At 33.5% G+C, this 14479-nt stretch overlaps 2 protein-coding genes across 2 annotated transcripts; both read right to left on the bottom strand.

Annotated features, from left to right (window-relative positions):
• Positions 1 to 91: 91 nt before the first annotated feature.
• On the bottom strand, positions 92 to 1646 carry LOC132719952 (multiple epidermal growth factor-like domains protein 10; the record flags this gene model as incomplete). Its single annotated transcript, XM_060703913.1, is given in 2 exon segments — positions 92 to 1006; positions 1454 to 1646. Coding segments are annotated over 2 exon segments (988 nt in total), but the record flags the coding sequence as incomplete, so codon positions are not given.
• Positions 1647 to 8874: 7228 nt separating this feature from the next.
• Positions 8875 to 12294, bottom strand: LOC132719953 (uncharacterized). Its single transcript, XM_060703914.1, has 5 exons — positions 12192 to 12294; positions 11503 to 11743; positions 10727 to 10872; positions 9619 to 9761; positions 8875 to 9163 (listed from the first exon to the last, which is right to left on the bottom strand). Exons 2-5 carry the CDS (start codon positions 11721 to 11723, stop codon positions 9059 to 9061), a joined length of 615 nt encoding a protein of 204 aa, XP_060559897.1. The 5' UTR covers positions 11724 to 11743; positions 12192 to 12294; the 3' UTR covers positions 8875 to 9058.
• Between the last annotated feature and the right edge of the window lie 2185 nt (positions 12295 to 14479).

Raw genomic sequence — 14479 nt, 5'->3', positions numbered from 1 at the left:
CCGATACATTTTTTTCCACAAACTGTTCCCCAATACCCATTTTTACAAGAGGAGCAGGCAAACCCCTGCCTTTTATTGCAGTTCCAATTTAAACATCTAGATGTGTTACAATGTATGTTGCAATATTCCCCTGCATATCCGTCCTGGCAGTTTTCGCATAGGCCGGATGAAATATCACACCTGTTGTCAGGACAAGTATTGCATTGCGTCTCACAGGCCTTACCCCAGTATCCTGTTTTACATTTTTTGCATATTCCTGTATTAACATCACATCTGTCGCAATTTTCTGAGCTACAGAGTCTAGAACAACTAGGCCCCCAATATCTGTCCGGGCAAAGCAAACATTTTCCGTCTGATTTATTACACATTTCACACGTTCCTGTACATTTCTGTGAACAAGTTGCATCCCAAAATCCTGAAACGCAGTAAGTACATGAGCCAGAACTTTTAGAACAAGCACCGAAACAGTTCCGACATTGTTGCTCGCATTTCGTTCCATACCATCCGGTTTTACAAGAACCACAATCGCCAGTTGACTTCGTGCAGTAGCTTCTTGCACAACCTGGCCCGGACAAGCAAGGTAATTCACACTCGTTTCCATACCAGCCATCTTCACAAGACAAACATTGGCCGGTTAATTTTTGGCAGCTTTTACAATTAATTGGACAAGCTAACTCACATGAATCTCCATGCCAACCTGAATTACACGAGTTACAACTCCCGGTAGACTTAGTACAACTGACACAATTAACGCCACACTTTTTGTCACAGAAATCCCCATACCAGCCGGAATAGCAATTTGGACATTTTCCGTCGTATTGGTCACAAGACGGACATTGGAAATGACATGGTATGTCGCAGTATTTTCCTTGGAAACCGTTCACACATCTATAGCAAAAGCCAGTCGCTCTGTCGCATCCATAAGATGAGCATAAATCGGGGCAAGTGCTCGTGCAATTTGATCCCCATTTGCCACTATCACAAGCTAATATTTCTTGACCAGCAACTATTAGAAATACAGATCATTAGAATAAGTGTGATTTTGTTTGTGAGAAATGTTATCATGTGTTTAAATGTTAGATCACGTCTTTAAAGTAGAATGCCACATGATTGATGCTAATTTTCAGGAAATTAAATTAATTTTTGTTTTGAATAAAATCATGTGAAGTGAAAAAAATGTAATTAAGTCATTACAAACCTCACTTTTTATCTACATGAATAACCAAACAAGAGGTCAAAATATGCAAAAATAGCCCGTACTGTGTTAGTCGCGCAGTAGAAAATTAGCGATGAAAATGTTTAAAAATCAGTCATTAATCGCACATTACATAAATTTATGACTTGAAATTTGAATTTTTTTACTTTCCTTTATCATTTATTGAATGTTTTAAATATATTTTGGTTCATCTCAGAGTGCTGCTTTAATAAAAGCCAATAAAAAATAAAGTCATACCTGCAGACAAGCACGAGTACATAAGTAACACAGTTATTACAGTAAAATCCATCATAAAGTTAATACTTTTCATATTCAGTACCCTGACTTTAAAAGCTATCAAAATGAAAAAGATATGATCTAACGATTATCTTCACACTCAATTTAACTTTAAAACGTTCTTTAAATTTACATGAAACTAGGAAGTTTGAAATAACTGCGCAGTTAATAATTTTTTGTAATGTAATTGTTTTTTGAATTGTGCACTTACAATAACCACATCCATTTTCAAGTTTGAACAAAACCATTTATCCATTTTAAAGGCACATGTTACCTCAGAAACGAATTTTTTTTTACTTTTAAGTAAGAGGAAACATGGGTTTTAAAACATTTAAATAATTTGATGCTGGTTACCTGAGGAAACTAGTGAAATAGTTTGTCACAAAAGTAGCAAAATGTAAATAAAATTGTATTTTGACTATCATACAAAATACTAAATCACTTAAATTGTACTTATTGCTAAAAAATGACAGAATTAAAAAATGGTTCAGGTAATTGGTGAATGAGTTGATCAAATTAGTCAAACTGTTTGGAAACTACAAAAGTACACCAAAAATAAAAAGCTGTTTGAGAAATAAAGAAAAAAGGCAATTCAGAGGCATAATGGACCTTTAAGGAAAATTTCATGATTTGTACTAATTGAATGGCAAATACTGCAGAACATGATAAGACGGGACAAATATACCACGGGATCTACCACGGGAATCAGGTGACCACCCGCGTTCTATGTATATTAATGTTAATCCTAGGACTTATAGCGATAACGATGTGCTTTGGCATGTACAGATGTAAAAGCAGAAGTAAAAACAGTTCCTTGCAAAAGTGAAGACATAAGTACTGGTTAACTCCTTAACAGTCTGTACAGGATCGATACTGTGACTGAAATGTGCCGATGAATTCAAACTGGCTTACTGGTAGTGAACCGGAGGGTAAAAAAGACAACAACAAACAAAACCAAAAGAAAAGAGAAAATTAACCACTACAACTTGTAATCTTGGACTTTAATGGTAGCATGGGTAGAATCAGGCCAAAAGTCATTTTAATGACTTGCGAATGGGACTGACTCCATCCATTAACATATGAGCCGCGTTACGACAAAGCCAACATAATGGGTTTGTGACCAGCATGGATCCAGACCAGCCTGCGCATCCGCAACCATATTACTAGTAGAGAAACTGATAGCGAACAGCATAGATCCTGATTAGACTGCGCGGATGCGCAGGCTGGTCCGGATCCATGCTGGTCGCAAACCCACTATGTTGGTTTTGTCGTGACGCGGCTCATATCTTTTTTGTCGCACAGCGCTTGTGGAGAATTTAGTTAAATATAACAATAATAATACTTTAAATCTTCTACCCAAGTGACCAGTAAGTGACCATGATCAGACATCACATCTGTGTAATCTATATTATGTCATGCACTCTCATTCAGTCAGGAAATGTTTCGAGAGAAATTTTCAATAACAGTGATAAATGCTTTTGTCCAGATTGAAAAAAAAATATTATTTTGAATGTGTTAAGGATTTTATCAATTTATCACATCTCGGATTACCATGATCATTACATGTTAGAATGAAAGTTGTATAAAAATTTTACTACAAATACACATAATAGTGTGCAATTAAAACGCATAGTGTCACATTTGTAAACTTACACGCCATATACGAAGGGTGTTCGCTGTACGATATCTCAAAAGTTTGCATTATGTCTCTGATTGAAATTTTCCATATCGTTTCGTGCGTATTTCATTGCTTAGAGCTATAAGTAATTGTTTACATTACTATACACTTCACCACTATTTGTAATTTTGTGTTGTTATACATGTTTGCATGCACATTTAAAATATAGGTATAAACAAATTCCGGATTCTAGCTGAAATACGTAAATTTATATGAGATTATAAAAATAACAATATTTCGGATTCGAGTCATGTAAGGAACTACTATAAAAGATATCTAAATATCTAGGTATATATAATAATCGAATACATGTAAATCTATTTGAACTCGATTCGGAAACAAGTTCAAGCAACTTATATTATCAGTTTCGGGTTTGATTCCTAGAACTTAGCACTACTGTTGCCATATGTGAAAATCTGGAAAAAGTGTGATCTTATGAAGCATTAATCACAACAAAATTACACGAAAACATGGGTTTGAGCGAATTAGGGTCCGAACCCATGATCCTTGAATAGAGAGCCAGACATATGTATATATACATGTAATATATAAACTTCCACCTGAAGATTTTTGCACCACCGGGATTGGTTTTAAACATATCATTACAGTTATCAATATTAAAGGAGTCCCAAAGAGGTCAAAAAGCCTAAAAACGTCAAAGTTGAAATTATTACATTGATCAAGTGTAGTTCTTAAAATTGAAAACTGCAAAGGATAATAAAGATATAAACTCAGACATTGAATTTAGATATTGGGTATTATTTTAAGCCTCATTTGAGTGAAAAGTTTTCATTTTTGGGGTCATTTTGCACAATAGAAATGATGATTATGGAAAAAGTGGAGATCTGGAAATTTTCACATAGGTTATTGGCGCAGACCTACATCAAATTGTGCACACATTTCGGAAAAAATATATTTCCAGTCCCGTTATGTAAAAAAAGTCCTAAGTGGAGACCCTTTAATATTTTAATGTGTTAGTGTTAAAGTAAATAAAAATGGTTCACCTTAACAACAAAATTCACTGTTATTTTGAAGAAATTAATGTCTAAACAGATTTTCTCAAAATGTAGAAATCTATGCCACAAAATTATTACACTGAATTTAAATATTTTAATTGATGGCAACAGCTGATGACAGTCCCGTCAAACTGAACATTTTCTGCTGAAAATGTGTAACTAATTACCTTCTTCTTGCTTTTGAGAAAGCAGAAAATATTCAGAAAAATTATACCCTTCAAGTTTATGATAATTGTCAAATCCGTATTATGTACTGCTGAATAGGACATTTGCGCAAAACTCAACATTTCTCTTAAAAATGTATAACTATTAATGTATTCGAGTATAGTGAATCGGAAATGATCAGAAAAGTGGTCAAACGAAACTTCGATGATTCGTCTACTTTTTCATCAACCCTTAAAGCATAACCAATGAATATTTTTTCAGTTTGCCAAAATGAACAAATTCTGCTGAAAATATGTACTAAGCAACTAATTATCCTTTGTGCTTTTCGTCGGGTCGGCATGACATCATGGTATTGTCGACGAGCACACTTATACCAAGGGATAGGAACCTTACATGTGCTGCTTTACATGTGCCGCCATGTCCAATTCTGTAGAATTGAACCCGGGACAAACAATGGCGAAAAATACAATATGTGGGGTGTTCAAATAAAAATTCAACTAGGCCAATATCTCACTTTTAACCACGTTTTTCACGAACTATGTACATGAATCGCATAGATGGTTGTGTTAGCTCTCAATTGATACAATACATGTGTAAATCAGTTCAGTCTAGCTTTGACAATAGCTCGATTAAAGCTATCTACTCGTGCATGTATGCTAAAGCTAAGGGAAAAGGTCTCCTTTCACTGACCAAATATGGTCGTATATCAAGAACCGCTGTATTCTTGGTATACAGGCGAAAGGCATATTTAATGAAATATGTCGTGGGAACAATCAACTTTCCTTTTTATCTGGCTCACGGCGGTATTCGAATAATTTCAGTAAAAGAGGCACCTCATGCACGCTGTCCGAAAACTGCAACTTCGCCAAATATGGTTAAAAAAGTAAAGGATTTGATTGCTACTGACGCAAGATTTACAATTAGGTATATAGCTAAATGCGTTGGTATCTCTGTAGGAGCTGCTCATAAAATTCTCAGAAATGATTTTAAAATGAGAACGGTGAGTGCCATCTCCTTACAAAAGAGTTTAAACTTGCTCGGGTAAGAATCTCCAAACAATTGTTTGAACAGTTCCCTAAATGCAACAATCGATCTTTCCCAAATTTCATCACTGGCGATGAGACGTCGGTTCACTCTTATGATTCCAAGCGGAAGATATATAACAAAATATGGGCAAGCAAAGGAATAGTCTGGATTACCTGCCCTTTTCTCTCCGGTCAATAAATTTTATAGTACGCCGGGAACCAGACTAGCAAAGGAAGTCAAAGTCCTTGCATATCAAAACGCACCATGAGCGTCAAAAAGGTCATGTATGTAATTTTCTTTTCCAATCAAGGTCCTGCTATTCAAATTGCCATACCAAAGAGTAAATCTGTAAATACCAAGTTTTACAAAGGCAATGTACTTCATAAATTAAAAAAATATTTCAAAAATCGTCGACCAGCAACTGGTTTCCGTAGTGTTGTTGTATGACAATGCTTCGTCAAAGCGGCCATTAAACGAGAATATCCACCGTGTATATCCAGTAACGCCGGAATGTGAAAATAACGCACGATTCGTGCAATAAGTAACGCAGAATTGTGCAATAAATGGCGGATACCTGACAGGATTTCCAACGCGGTAAGTAAATTGGCCAATATGTGTTCTATTTAATCGAATTGAGAAAAAGAATAGCCGTACGGCAGCGAAGATTTAACTCTTTATCCCTCATCAATATTATTTCCACGAAATTGTTTACTTTTCAAGATCCTTCGTGAAAGTGAGATTTTGGCTTTTTGTCGGCTCTTTTTAGTACAACAATGCATATTATTCTGTATAATTTCGATTGTCGGTAGGCAAGACATAAACCTTACTTCTTGTGATATAGAAAGTTGAACATAAACGGATAAAATGTGATTCAAGTCGTTTGTATGAGATAACGCCGATTTACATAAATTGTGCTTCACGGTAATGCCGGAAAATGCGATATTTTTCATATATGGTATAGAATTATTACACAGGTTTAACGCCTTTTATCGACGAATATAATCAAGTTATTTGCGACCTAGTCAATGTATTTTCTTCCTAACTTATTAAGAAATATATGATAATTAGATCTTGACAAACTTTCAACATTTTTATTGCATATTGTAACTTAATACAATTTTACAATTGTTTCCCGAAATAAATTATTATTTTCAAACATGTTGCCCATGTCTGATCTTGTTGGAAAATAAGAGCAATTAACTTCCTTTGCAAATATAATGTAAATTGAATTATAAAAATCATAGAAAACAATCAAGAGAAGAAGTGTCTGAATATTTTATGCCTGAAATAATGCACCAGTAAAGCCTGAAAGTCTTCATATGTCCTTTATTGTGTTGGCGTGATGTGAAACCCAACCAAAAGAAATATTTGGCTGTAGCAAGTTGCTTGGTGAACTTCTGGGAAATGGATTAATAATTTAATTTATTTTTTCTCTTATATAAGGAAGTAACTTGAATTCAAAAGATATTTTACTTAGAAACTATAATGCCCAAAACTTGTTAAAGCATAACGTTATTGTCCTCTGCTAAAGTTGAATAAATTATAACTCTTGGGGTAATGATTTACCGTGCTCTTGGGGTTTCTTATTATATATGTAATTTGTATGGGAAAACATATGAATCTACCTTTAGAGCTTTTGCTAGGCATTACTATAGACGTTTACAAAACTAACAGGACTAATGACCCTAAAAGAGGCCACCAGTACAGAGTCAGGTCATATCCATACAGAGTGGCCAATAGCTCACTCAGGTAGCTAATTTGTACAAATACATTAAATATCTAATACCAATCTCTCAGACTTTGAATGATCTGTTCAAAGTTCACAGCTGAGCGAAACCATTTCATAAATTTACCAGGTAAGGGTGCCATAGACTAAAGATAGGTTGAATATATTTTGGTTTCTTAACTCAATGTACATGTATATGGAGAGCTACTAGAGATGTGTTTGTGGAAGATTTTATTTTCCCATGTCATGAAGGTCTAAAATTGGACGTCTTGTTTACTATGTCAAATAATTAATAATGATCGAGAACAATGAAAAATTCTATAATTTAACAAAGTCCATTTTCATAACTACCATCTCAATAGGTATTCTGTTGCTACCTCGTTGTATCCTTAATTTGCTTTGTACTCACTTCAACAAAGACTAATTATATTACGAATATTATAGCTCTGTGGTTTCAGGGACGGATTCGAGACTGTGTCTTCTTTTTCTACGCAATCAAGCAAACAAAAATAAATTCTGTATAAAATGAATTAAAGTTTCCCCACAAAAATATATTTGAAAAGTGCTGATACTCGCTGATTAATGGCGTTAAACTTGTGTAACACTTAGTACCATATATATGAAAAAATCGCATTTTTCGGCGTTACCGCGAAGCACTTTTCGCGTACATCGGCGTTAACTCATAAAATGTACTTGTAAGAGTCGAAAGAAAGCCAAACTCTCGCTCAAAACAGTGGTCAAGCCATCATTTTCACGGATGATCTTGAAAAGTAAACAATTTCGTGGAAATAATCTTGATTAGGGATAAAGAGTAATGTCTTCGCAGCCATATGCGGCTTTTCCTTTTTTTCAGTTCAGTTTAATAAAAAATATATTGGCCAGTTTACTTACTGCGTTGGAAATCCTGTCAGGTATCCGCCATTTAATGTACAATTCTGCGTTACTTATTGCACGAATTGTGCGTACTTTTCACATTCCGGCGTTACTGGATATACACGGTGATATCTGAAACAGGAAAATGTTGGCGTGCTTTCTCACCCTCCTTATTTGCCAGATCTTGCTCCTTGTGACTTTTTAATTTTTTCTGAGGCTCAAAAAACACCTTGCTGGAAGCAAATATCAAACGCAAAAAAAATCTCCATTCGGCCATTTTCCAGTATCTGAACAGTATACCTCGAAAACATTATGAAAACGCATTTAAAATTTGGATTAAAAGACTAAAACTTTGTATATCATATTGCGGTGAGTATATTGAAGGATTGAGATAATTATTTTGGCACTGTTTGTTAAGCACTTCTGAAAATTGATCCTGTTGCATTCATATTTGAACACCCCTCGTAATCACCATTTGGGCTCGAGCTTCAGCCCTTCGCCGACACAATAACAAAATACATGTATTCCCGACTGACACATTTCAATCAGGAGAAATAAGATCAAACTTACTTGAATCAAGATAATATCTTATATATGTATGTTTAACAAGTCATTATAGACTCTAATAAATATTTCTTTCTTGTTTTCCAGGCGAGATGGGGCACGGGACGTGAGTTAAGTTTTACATGATTTAACCAAAAAAGCGTAAGCTAAATCCAGACCTTAATTTAGGCTTATATTGTTTTTTGCATAATCCAAATCAAAGGCAGTCATTACACCCTAACCCCCTAAATTCTGAGTACCGGAGCAGCTTTATTCACTTGTAGCTTAATTGGCAGAAACCAACATTGATGATGGTATCTATCAATGATAGTAACTTTGTAAGATAAAACAAAAGTTCATTGCAACGTATGAAATATATAAGACACTTGGCAAAACAATTGAAGCGAAAAAGCCACAATGTAAAAATAGTACAGTAATGACGTCAAAACATGTTTCAGCATAGTACTTGCTCGCTTTTTGTCCACAGTAAACTATACTTTATAGTATACAGCTTGTCGCATTCTTTGTTAATGTTCCACTTATACATTCAGGTTATTTCTGTCACTCATTATTCCGAGTTCCCGTAAAGAATTCAGTTTTGCATTGTGTCTAGGGGATGGCTCTCGCTGATTTCTTTTTGTCCACTGAATTATAAAAACACATAATATCTACATCATGTAAATATTTTATCTAAAAATAACAAAATATCATCAAGCAGACATTGTTGATTTCTTATTCATTATTATTGATGATGGTGGTGGTGGTGGTGGTAGTGGTAGTGGTGGTAGTAGTAGAAGTAGTAATAGTAGAAGTGGTAGTGGTAGTAGAAGTGGTAGTGGTAGTAGAAGTGGTTGTGGTAGTAGAAGTGGTTGTGGTAGTAGAAGTGGTAGTGGTAGTAGAAGTGGTTGTGGTAGTAGAAGTGGTAGTGGCAGCGGCAACAGCAGCAGCAGAAGTAGATGTAGAAGTAAAATAAAATAATAACAATAATAATTGGTTAAAGAAATTTAAATGTTGCATCATCGTTATTACTTTTTATCGATGCTTCATCTTAAAAAGCAGACTCTCTGGGAACTTCAAAATAATATTGCAATGTACTTACCTCTTCGAAAGATTCATCACCTTCGTTATTATACAGTGGTGGATTTGAGCAGTCTATCTGCTCAACAATGTCGTCGATCAAATCATGGTATGATCCAAAACTGCCACCACCAACGTACATATGCAAATTACATAAATCCATATCTGCAGGAGAAAACAAAACAGTAAAATAAAATTTTGTATAAGGCGTAATCAAGGTTACATTATCAACGTTGTATGAAAACATCTTTTTAAGTTACTGCATAATTTCTGAATTATACCGTTTTCATATTTAAATTCTTTGACTGGTGCTAGTGTTTGTGCATTTAATCATAAATTAACCAATGCCATCCACAAACATTTAATACTAGTACTCAGTAAATAACCAATTTTACAACTATGAAGTCTACTGTCAAGCTTTTGACCTTTATATCGTGTATTTTCAGCAACTAAAAAATAGGAGTATTTTAAGTACATGTAACTAAGGAATATGAATATAACAAAAGTAACGCCGAATCTGTGCAAAGCGATCAGCGAAACCAGTAACAGTGTTAGTAAACGGGCGAAAATAGTTCATAAAGAATAAAATGGAATACGGTTTCTATGGCATTTTATTTTAACCAGCATTACAAATACTTCAATAAATATGTTTTATTTCAAATGATCATTTATTAGAATGACGACCTGACTACCGTTTTGAAGACATATTTTGTGTTTCGTCGACATGAATAAGCACACCAAAGCAATTGACTCTTTATTATTTTGATGCTCGCTGCACGATAGACATTTTTCAAACTAAACCTGTAATATAATACTTGAATGAAACAGATAAAGTATGATTCAGGTACTTTTTATGAGATAACCAATTCTGCTTTAGTGCAACATTCACGATATCGGTGTTACATTTTAAGAATTTTCTCAGGCACATTATTATCAGCTTATTTCATTGTTGTCATGTGACACGAACACAAAGTTCGCCAAGCTCTACAGTCTCACGAATGATATTAAAAAGCAAATTTATACTCCTGGAAATATTTTAATGAGGTGTTCAATATATATTGTCTGAGCAGTTGTGGGCCATAATTTATTTCTTTCGATTTGAATTACTTTTATGATGTACATGTATTTACCTAACGCCAAGTCGTTGACGTCATATGAGCTTTGGGAAACAGATCCTGCAAGAACATATGTTGCGCCTTCAGTCAGAGGTAGTCCACACATACTACCTGGTAAATATGAGTCAACGACATTTGGGACACCGGCATCACCTGCTTTACTACAGTTAAAGAAACATGAATCATTTATATATGTATAATACTAATAAATAATATATATATCAACAGTTCTATAAACTGTTGAATCACAAAGGACAATAGGTTCCTAAATATGTAAGCATATCTCCGCATTTTCAGCATGACCATATGACCAACGACATTTGCTTATTATTAATAAATATCTATCTGTATACCTCCCTTCTTTTTGCGAACAATTATAACATTATTATTATTATTATTATTACTATTATCACCATCTTCATTATTTGATTATTATTATTAAAACCCTGTTTCTTTAGATATTGCTAGTTTAACGAACCACTGTTTATTTAAATAAATTCCTTTTCGACATTTGCGGTTGTTTTCGCAAAATGAATTGCCGAATTCTGCTTAAGCCGGTGATAGAGGGCATGGAGGGTAGCTTGCAATTACCACTACTTCCGTATACACTTGTATCTCAACAAAAAACAAAACAACAATTTTTTTTTTTACAAAATAGTACTTTTTTTGTTGCTATTGTTTGTTTGTTTGTTTTGTTTTGTTTTTTGTTTTTTTGCAAAAAGATATGAAATTTTGAAATTTGATTGTATGTGGCTGGTTTATAAAAATAGATTTAATGTAATATTACTTACTTAATAACTTTGTGAACATTGAGATGGTAGCGGACAGGGTATGTGACATCGTTCACTCCCTCCGGGTAGGAGATAGAGTTTACCGTAGCGTTGATAGCCACGTCTGAAGTACAGATTGCATTGTTTGGCTCCGGCCACTCGCACGAACACCCGTCAATAAATGACACTTGATAGGTGAGCACTACGACAACCACGATAGAGTGTATCCAGCTAAATGCCATGTCTACTCGTAGTAAAGTATCTGTATAATAAAAAATCTTAAACTTTAATGTTTCCTTTTCCAAGAACAGAACAGAATATAATTTTATTGTTGATTTGTACATAGTACATCATCAATACAATTGTTCAAAGAGAGTGAAATATTTCGATATTTTCCTTTGTGAAAATGATTCCGCTCAAATCAATGTAATAAAGGACATGTCAGTAAAGTGCTAATTTTATTAAAATAACTATAAAAAATGAGAACTATTTGTTCTCAAAAATTTAGTTTTCGTGAATATTTGAAAGGTTTCATTACATATAAAATTCATTACATGCCTTTTTCATAAACAAATTTGGTAAATAAGAATAAAGAATTTCATTACAAACCTTTTTTCATTTATTTAATTTCTTTTTTAATTGTAAACATGAAAACTCAAAAATGAAGAATTTAATAAAAAAAATTAATCAAATAATAGTCCAATATGTACCTTTTCCGAACTATGTAGCATGTATTACAAACGCTATCTGACGTGGGACAATAATTCAACGCACTTATTTATAAAGTAATGGTATGAGGGTCGGTAAATAAATAAATAAAGTTTGAGTCGCTTCATGTTTTGCCTTTGTTTCTCTTGGTAAAATATATGTGCTTCTCAAAGCCTTGACTATACATGTAGTAAAGGAACCAGCGTGGGGCTATCTGGCCTTGTCACGTAAAAGCGTTGTTTCGCCATTGTGCCATCGGTGTTTCACAATGGAACAATCGTTATTTCACGTTCGTGCCATCGTGTTTTCACCATCGTATCATATCGTTCCATCGCGCTTTCACCATTGTACCATCGTGCACGGGATTACGTGTGTTTCAGTGTACACCTTTATGCTTAGACAATCACTGTTCTTGAATGAGTGATATTAGAATTAATAGTTCCAGTATAGCTTTTAGCTTTATGATTTCATAAAAAAAGCATTAGAAAACTTATTGATGATTCCATTTAACATGAGGTAAAACGCCGGACCGCGATTCTTAAAAGATTCTGACGTGGGAAAATATAATTATGACAATTAATTCATAAAAAATGTCACGAGATAAGAGACAAATATACTTTCTTGTTACTTGAATTACATGATCGGAACACATTTGTCACACAAATGTGATTTTTAGGTAGACAGTTGAGGTCCCAATGCGACCGCATCGGTCTTACGTAAGACAAATGTGCTATGAAACAAATGTTCTCTTACAAAGCTGTTTAACGTATATTGGACGAGGTGCTAGTCGAGTCTAATAATGTACAAATTCAAATAATTCTGTACTCAACCAGCACTATTCTGTTTTATATGTAACTTTAAATATGAATCTTTAGGCTTAAAAAATCAAAACTAGACCAGACGGAAAACGACGGGGATCTGATATTGATGTTTTGGATCCGGTTTAGACGAAGTATAAAAGTGGTTCGATATGGATTTTTTTAATATTCTCTCAGGAAATGAAAAGAGTCTAAATTGAATGGATTGGATCCAAAAATTATTCATATCAGGAGATTACAATCATGGTGAAAATGCTGAAATTTAATTGGTTACATTATAAAGGTGTTAAATAAAGAGGAATAACACAAGATAGATAAAAACGTCTCTTTGCGATACATAATTATCTTTTTTGTTTTTATTTACGAACCATATATCATTGTGCCATTTAAAATGTATGAAAGTAAACAAAAAGTTTTTACACATGATAAACTTTAAAATGCTCGACTGCCAATATACAATCAATCGAAAGATGTGTTCTAGTTATATTACTTATATTGTCAAACTTATCCATCAAATAAGGATGTCAATAATAATTATTCCGAATATCCTAAACGCGGCTGTTTTGTAATGTCCCCTATAACAATTATTATACATTTTGATATCAAATTATTCTAAATGTCAGAAATACGTTGCAAGTATTTTTCGATTATTTTTGTACAATTTGCCATGTACGAGTATCTACATCCTAATGTTTTAATATACTCTAACATGAATTGAACATTATCCTTAATGTAAAGGGTCACATTTAAATATTGTATTGTATTGTATTGTATTGTATTGTATTGTATGAAGGGGGTATTTTTTCGTTTTTCGTGAAATATGGAATATATTTTCACGAAACCTGATAAAATGCCACATATTTTCACGAAATATATTTGACTGATATAGCACCATATTTCATGGATATTGTATTGTATTGTATTGTATTGTATTGTATTGTATTATATTATATTATATTTTGTTTGAAAAAAATGCAGATAGAGTTCTTAGAGATTTAGTATGAACATTTATATGAACACAATATTATATGCTATATAGAGGATATTGAATGAGTGTAAGTTCAATACTGAATTTATTGCACGAGCTGAATAAAATCATATTATGCGAGCCTCTGGTGAGCATAATATTATTTTATTCAACGAGTTTAAAGTTTTAAAGACATTCTATTTTAGACCAATTCACTTAATATAGATGTTTTGGACTCTAAATATTAAAAAAGCTCTATGGGGTATACTAGTAATATGCATACAATATGGCTAACCATATGTGGTTTTTTTTTTTGGATTCTGGAAAAGTAAACAAGGCTAATATGAAAAGATCCAAGTATGATTACGATTGGAATATGACGTGGTGCAAACCCTACTGTAAAGGTTTATGATTATATTCTTTAAGGTGGGGGAAATAAATAAGAATAGAATATTAACATTAGTCAGAATGAGTAAAAATATGTTTTATAAATGTAACCCCTTAC

The sequence above is a fragment of the Ruditapes philippinarum genome, unplaced genomic scaffold (assembly GCF_026571515.1).
Source record: "Ruditapes philippinarum isolate M1 unplaced genomic scaffold, ASM2657151v2 ctg16184_1_1_1_1, whole genome shotgun sequence".
Lineage (NCBI taxonomy): Eukaryota > Metazoa > Mollusca > Bivalvia > Venerida > Veneridae > Ruditapes > Ruditapes philippinarum.
The sequence above is the reverse complement of the archived record's forward strand: the minus strand, read 5'-3'. Positions and strand labels throughout refer to the sequence as shown.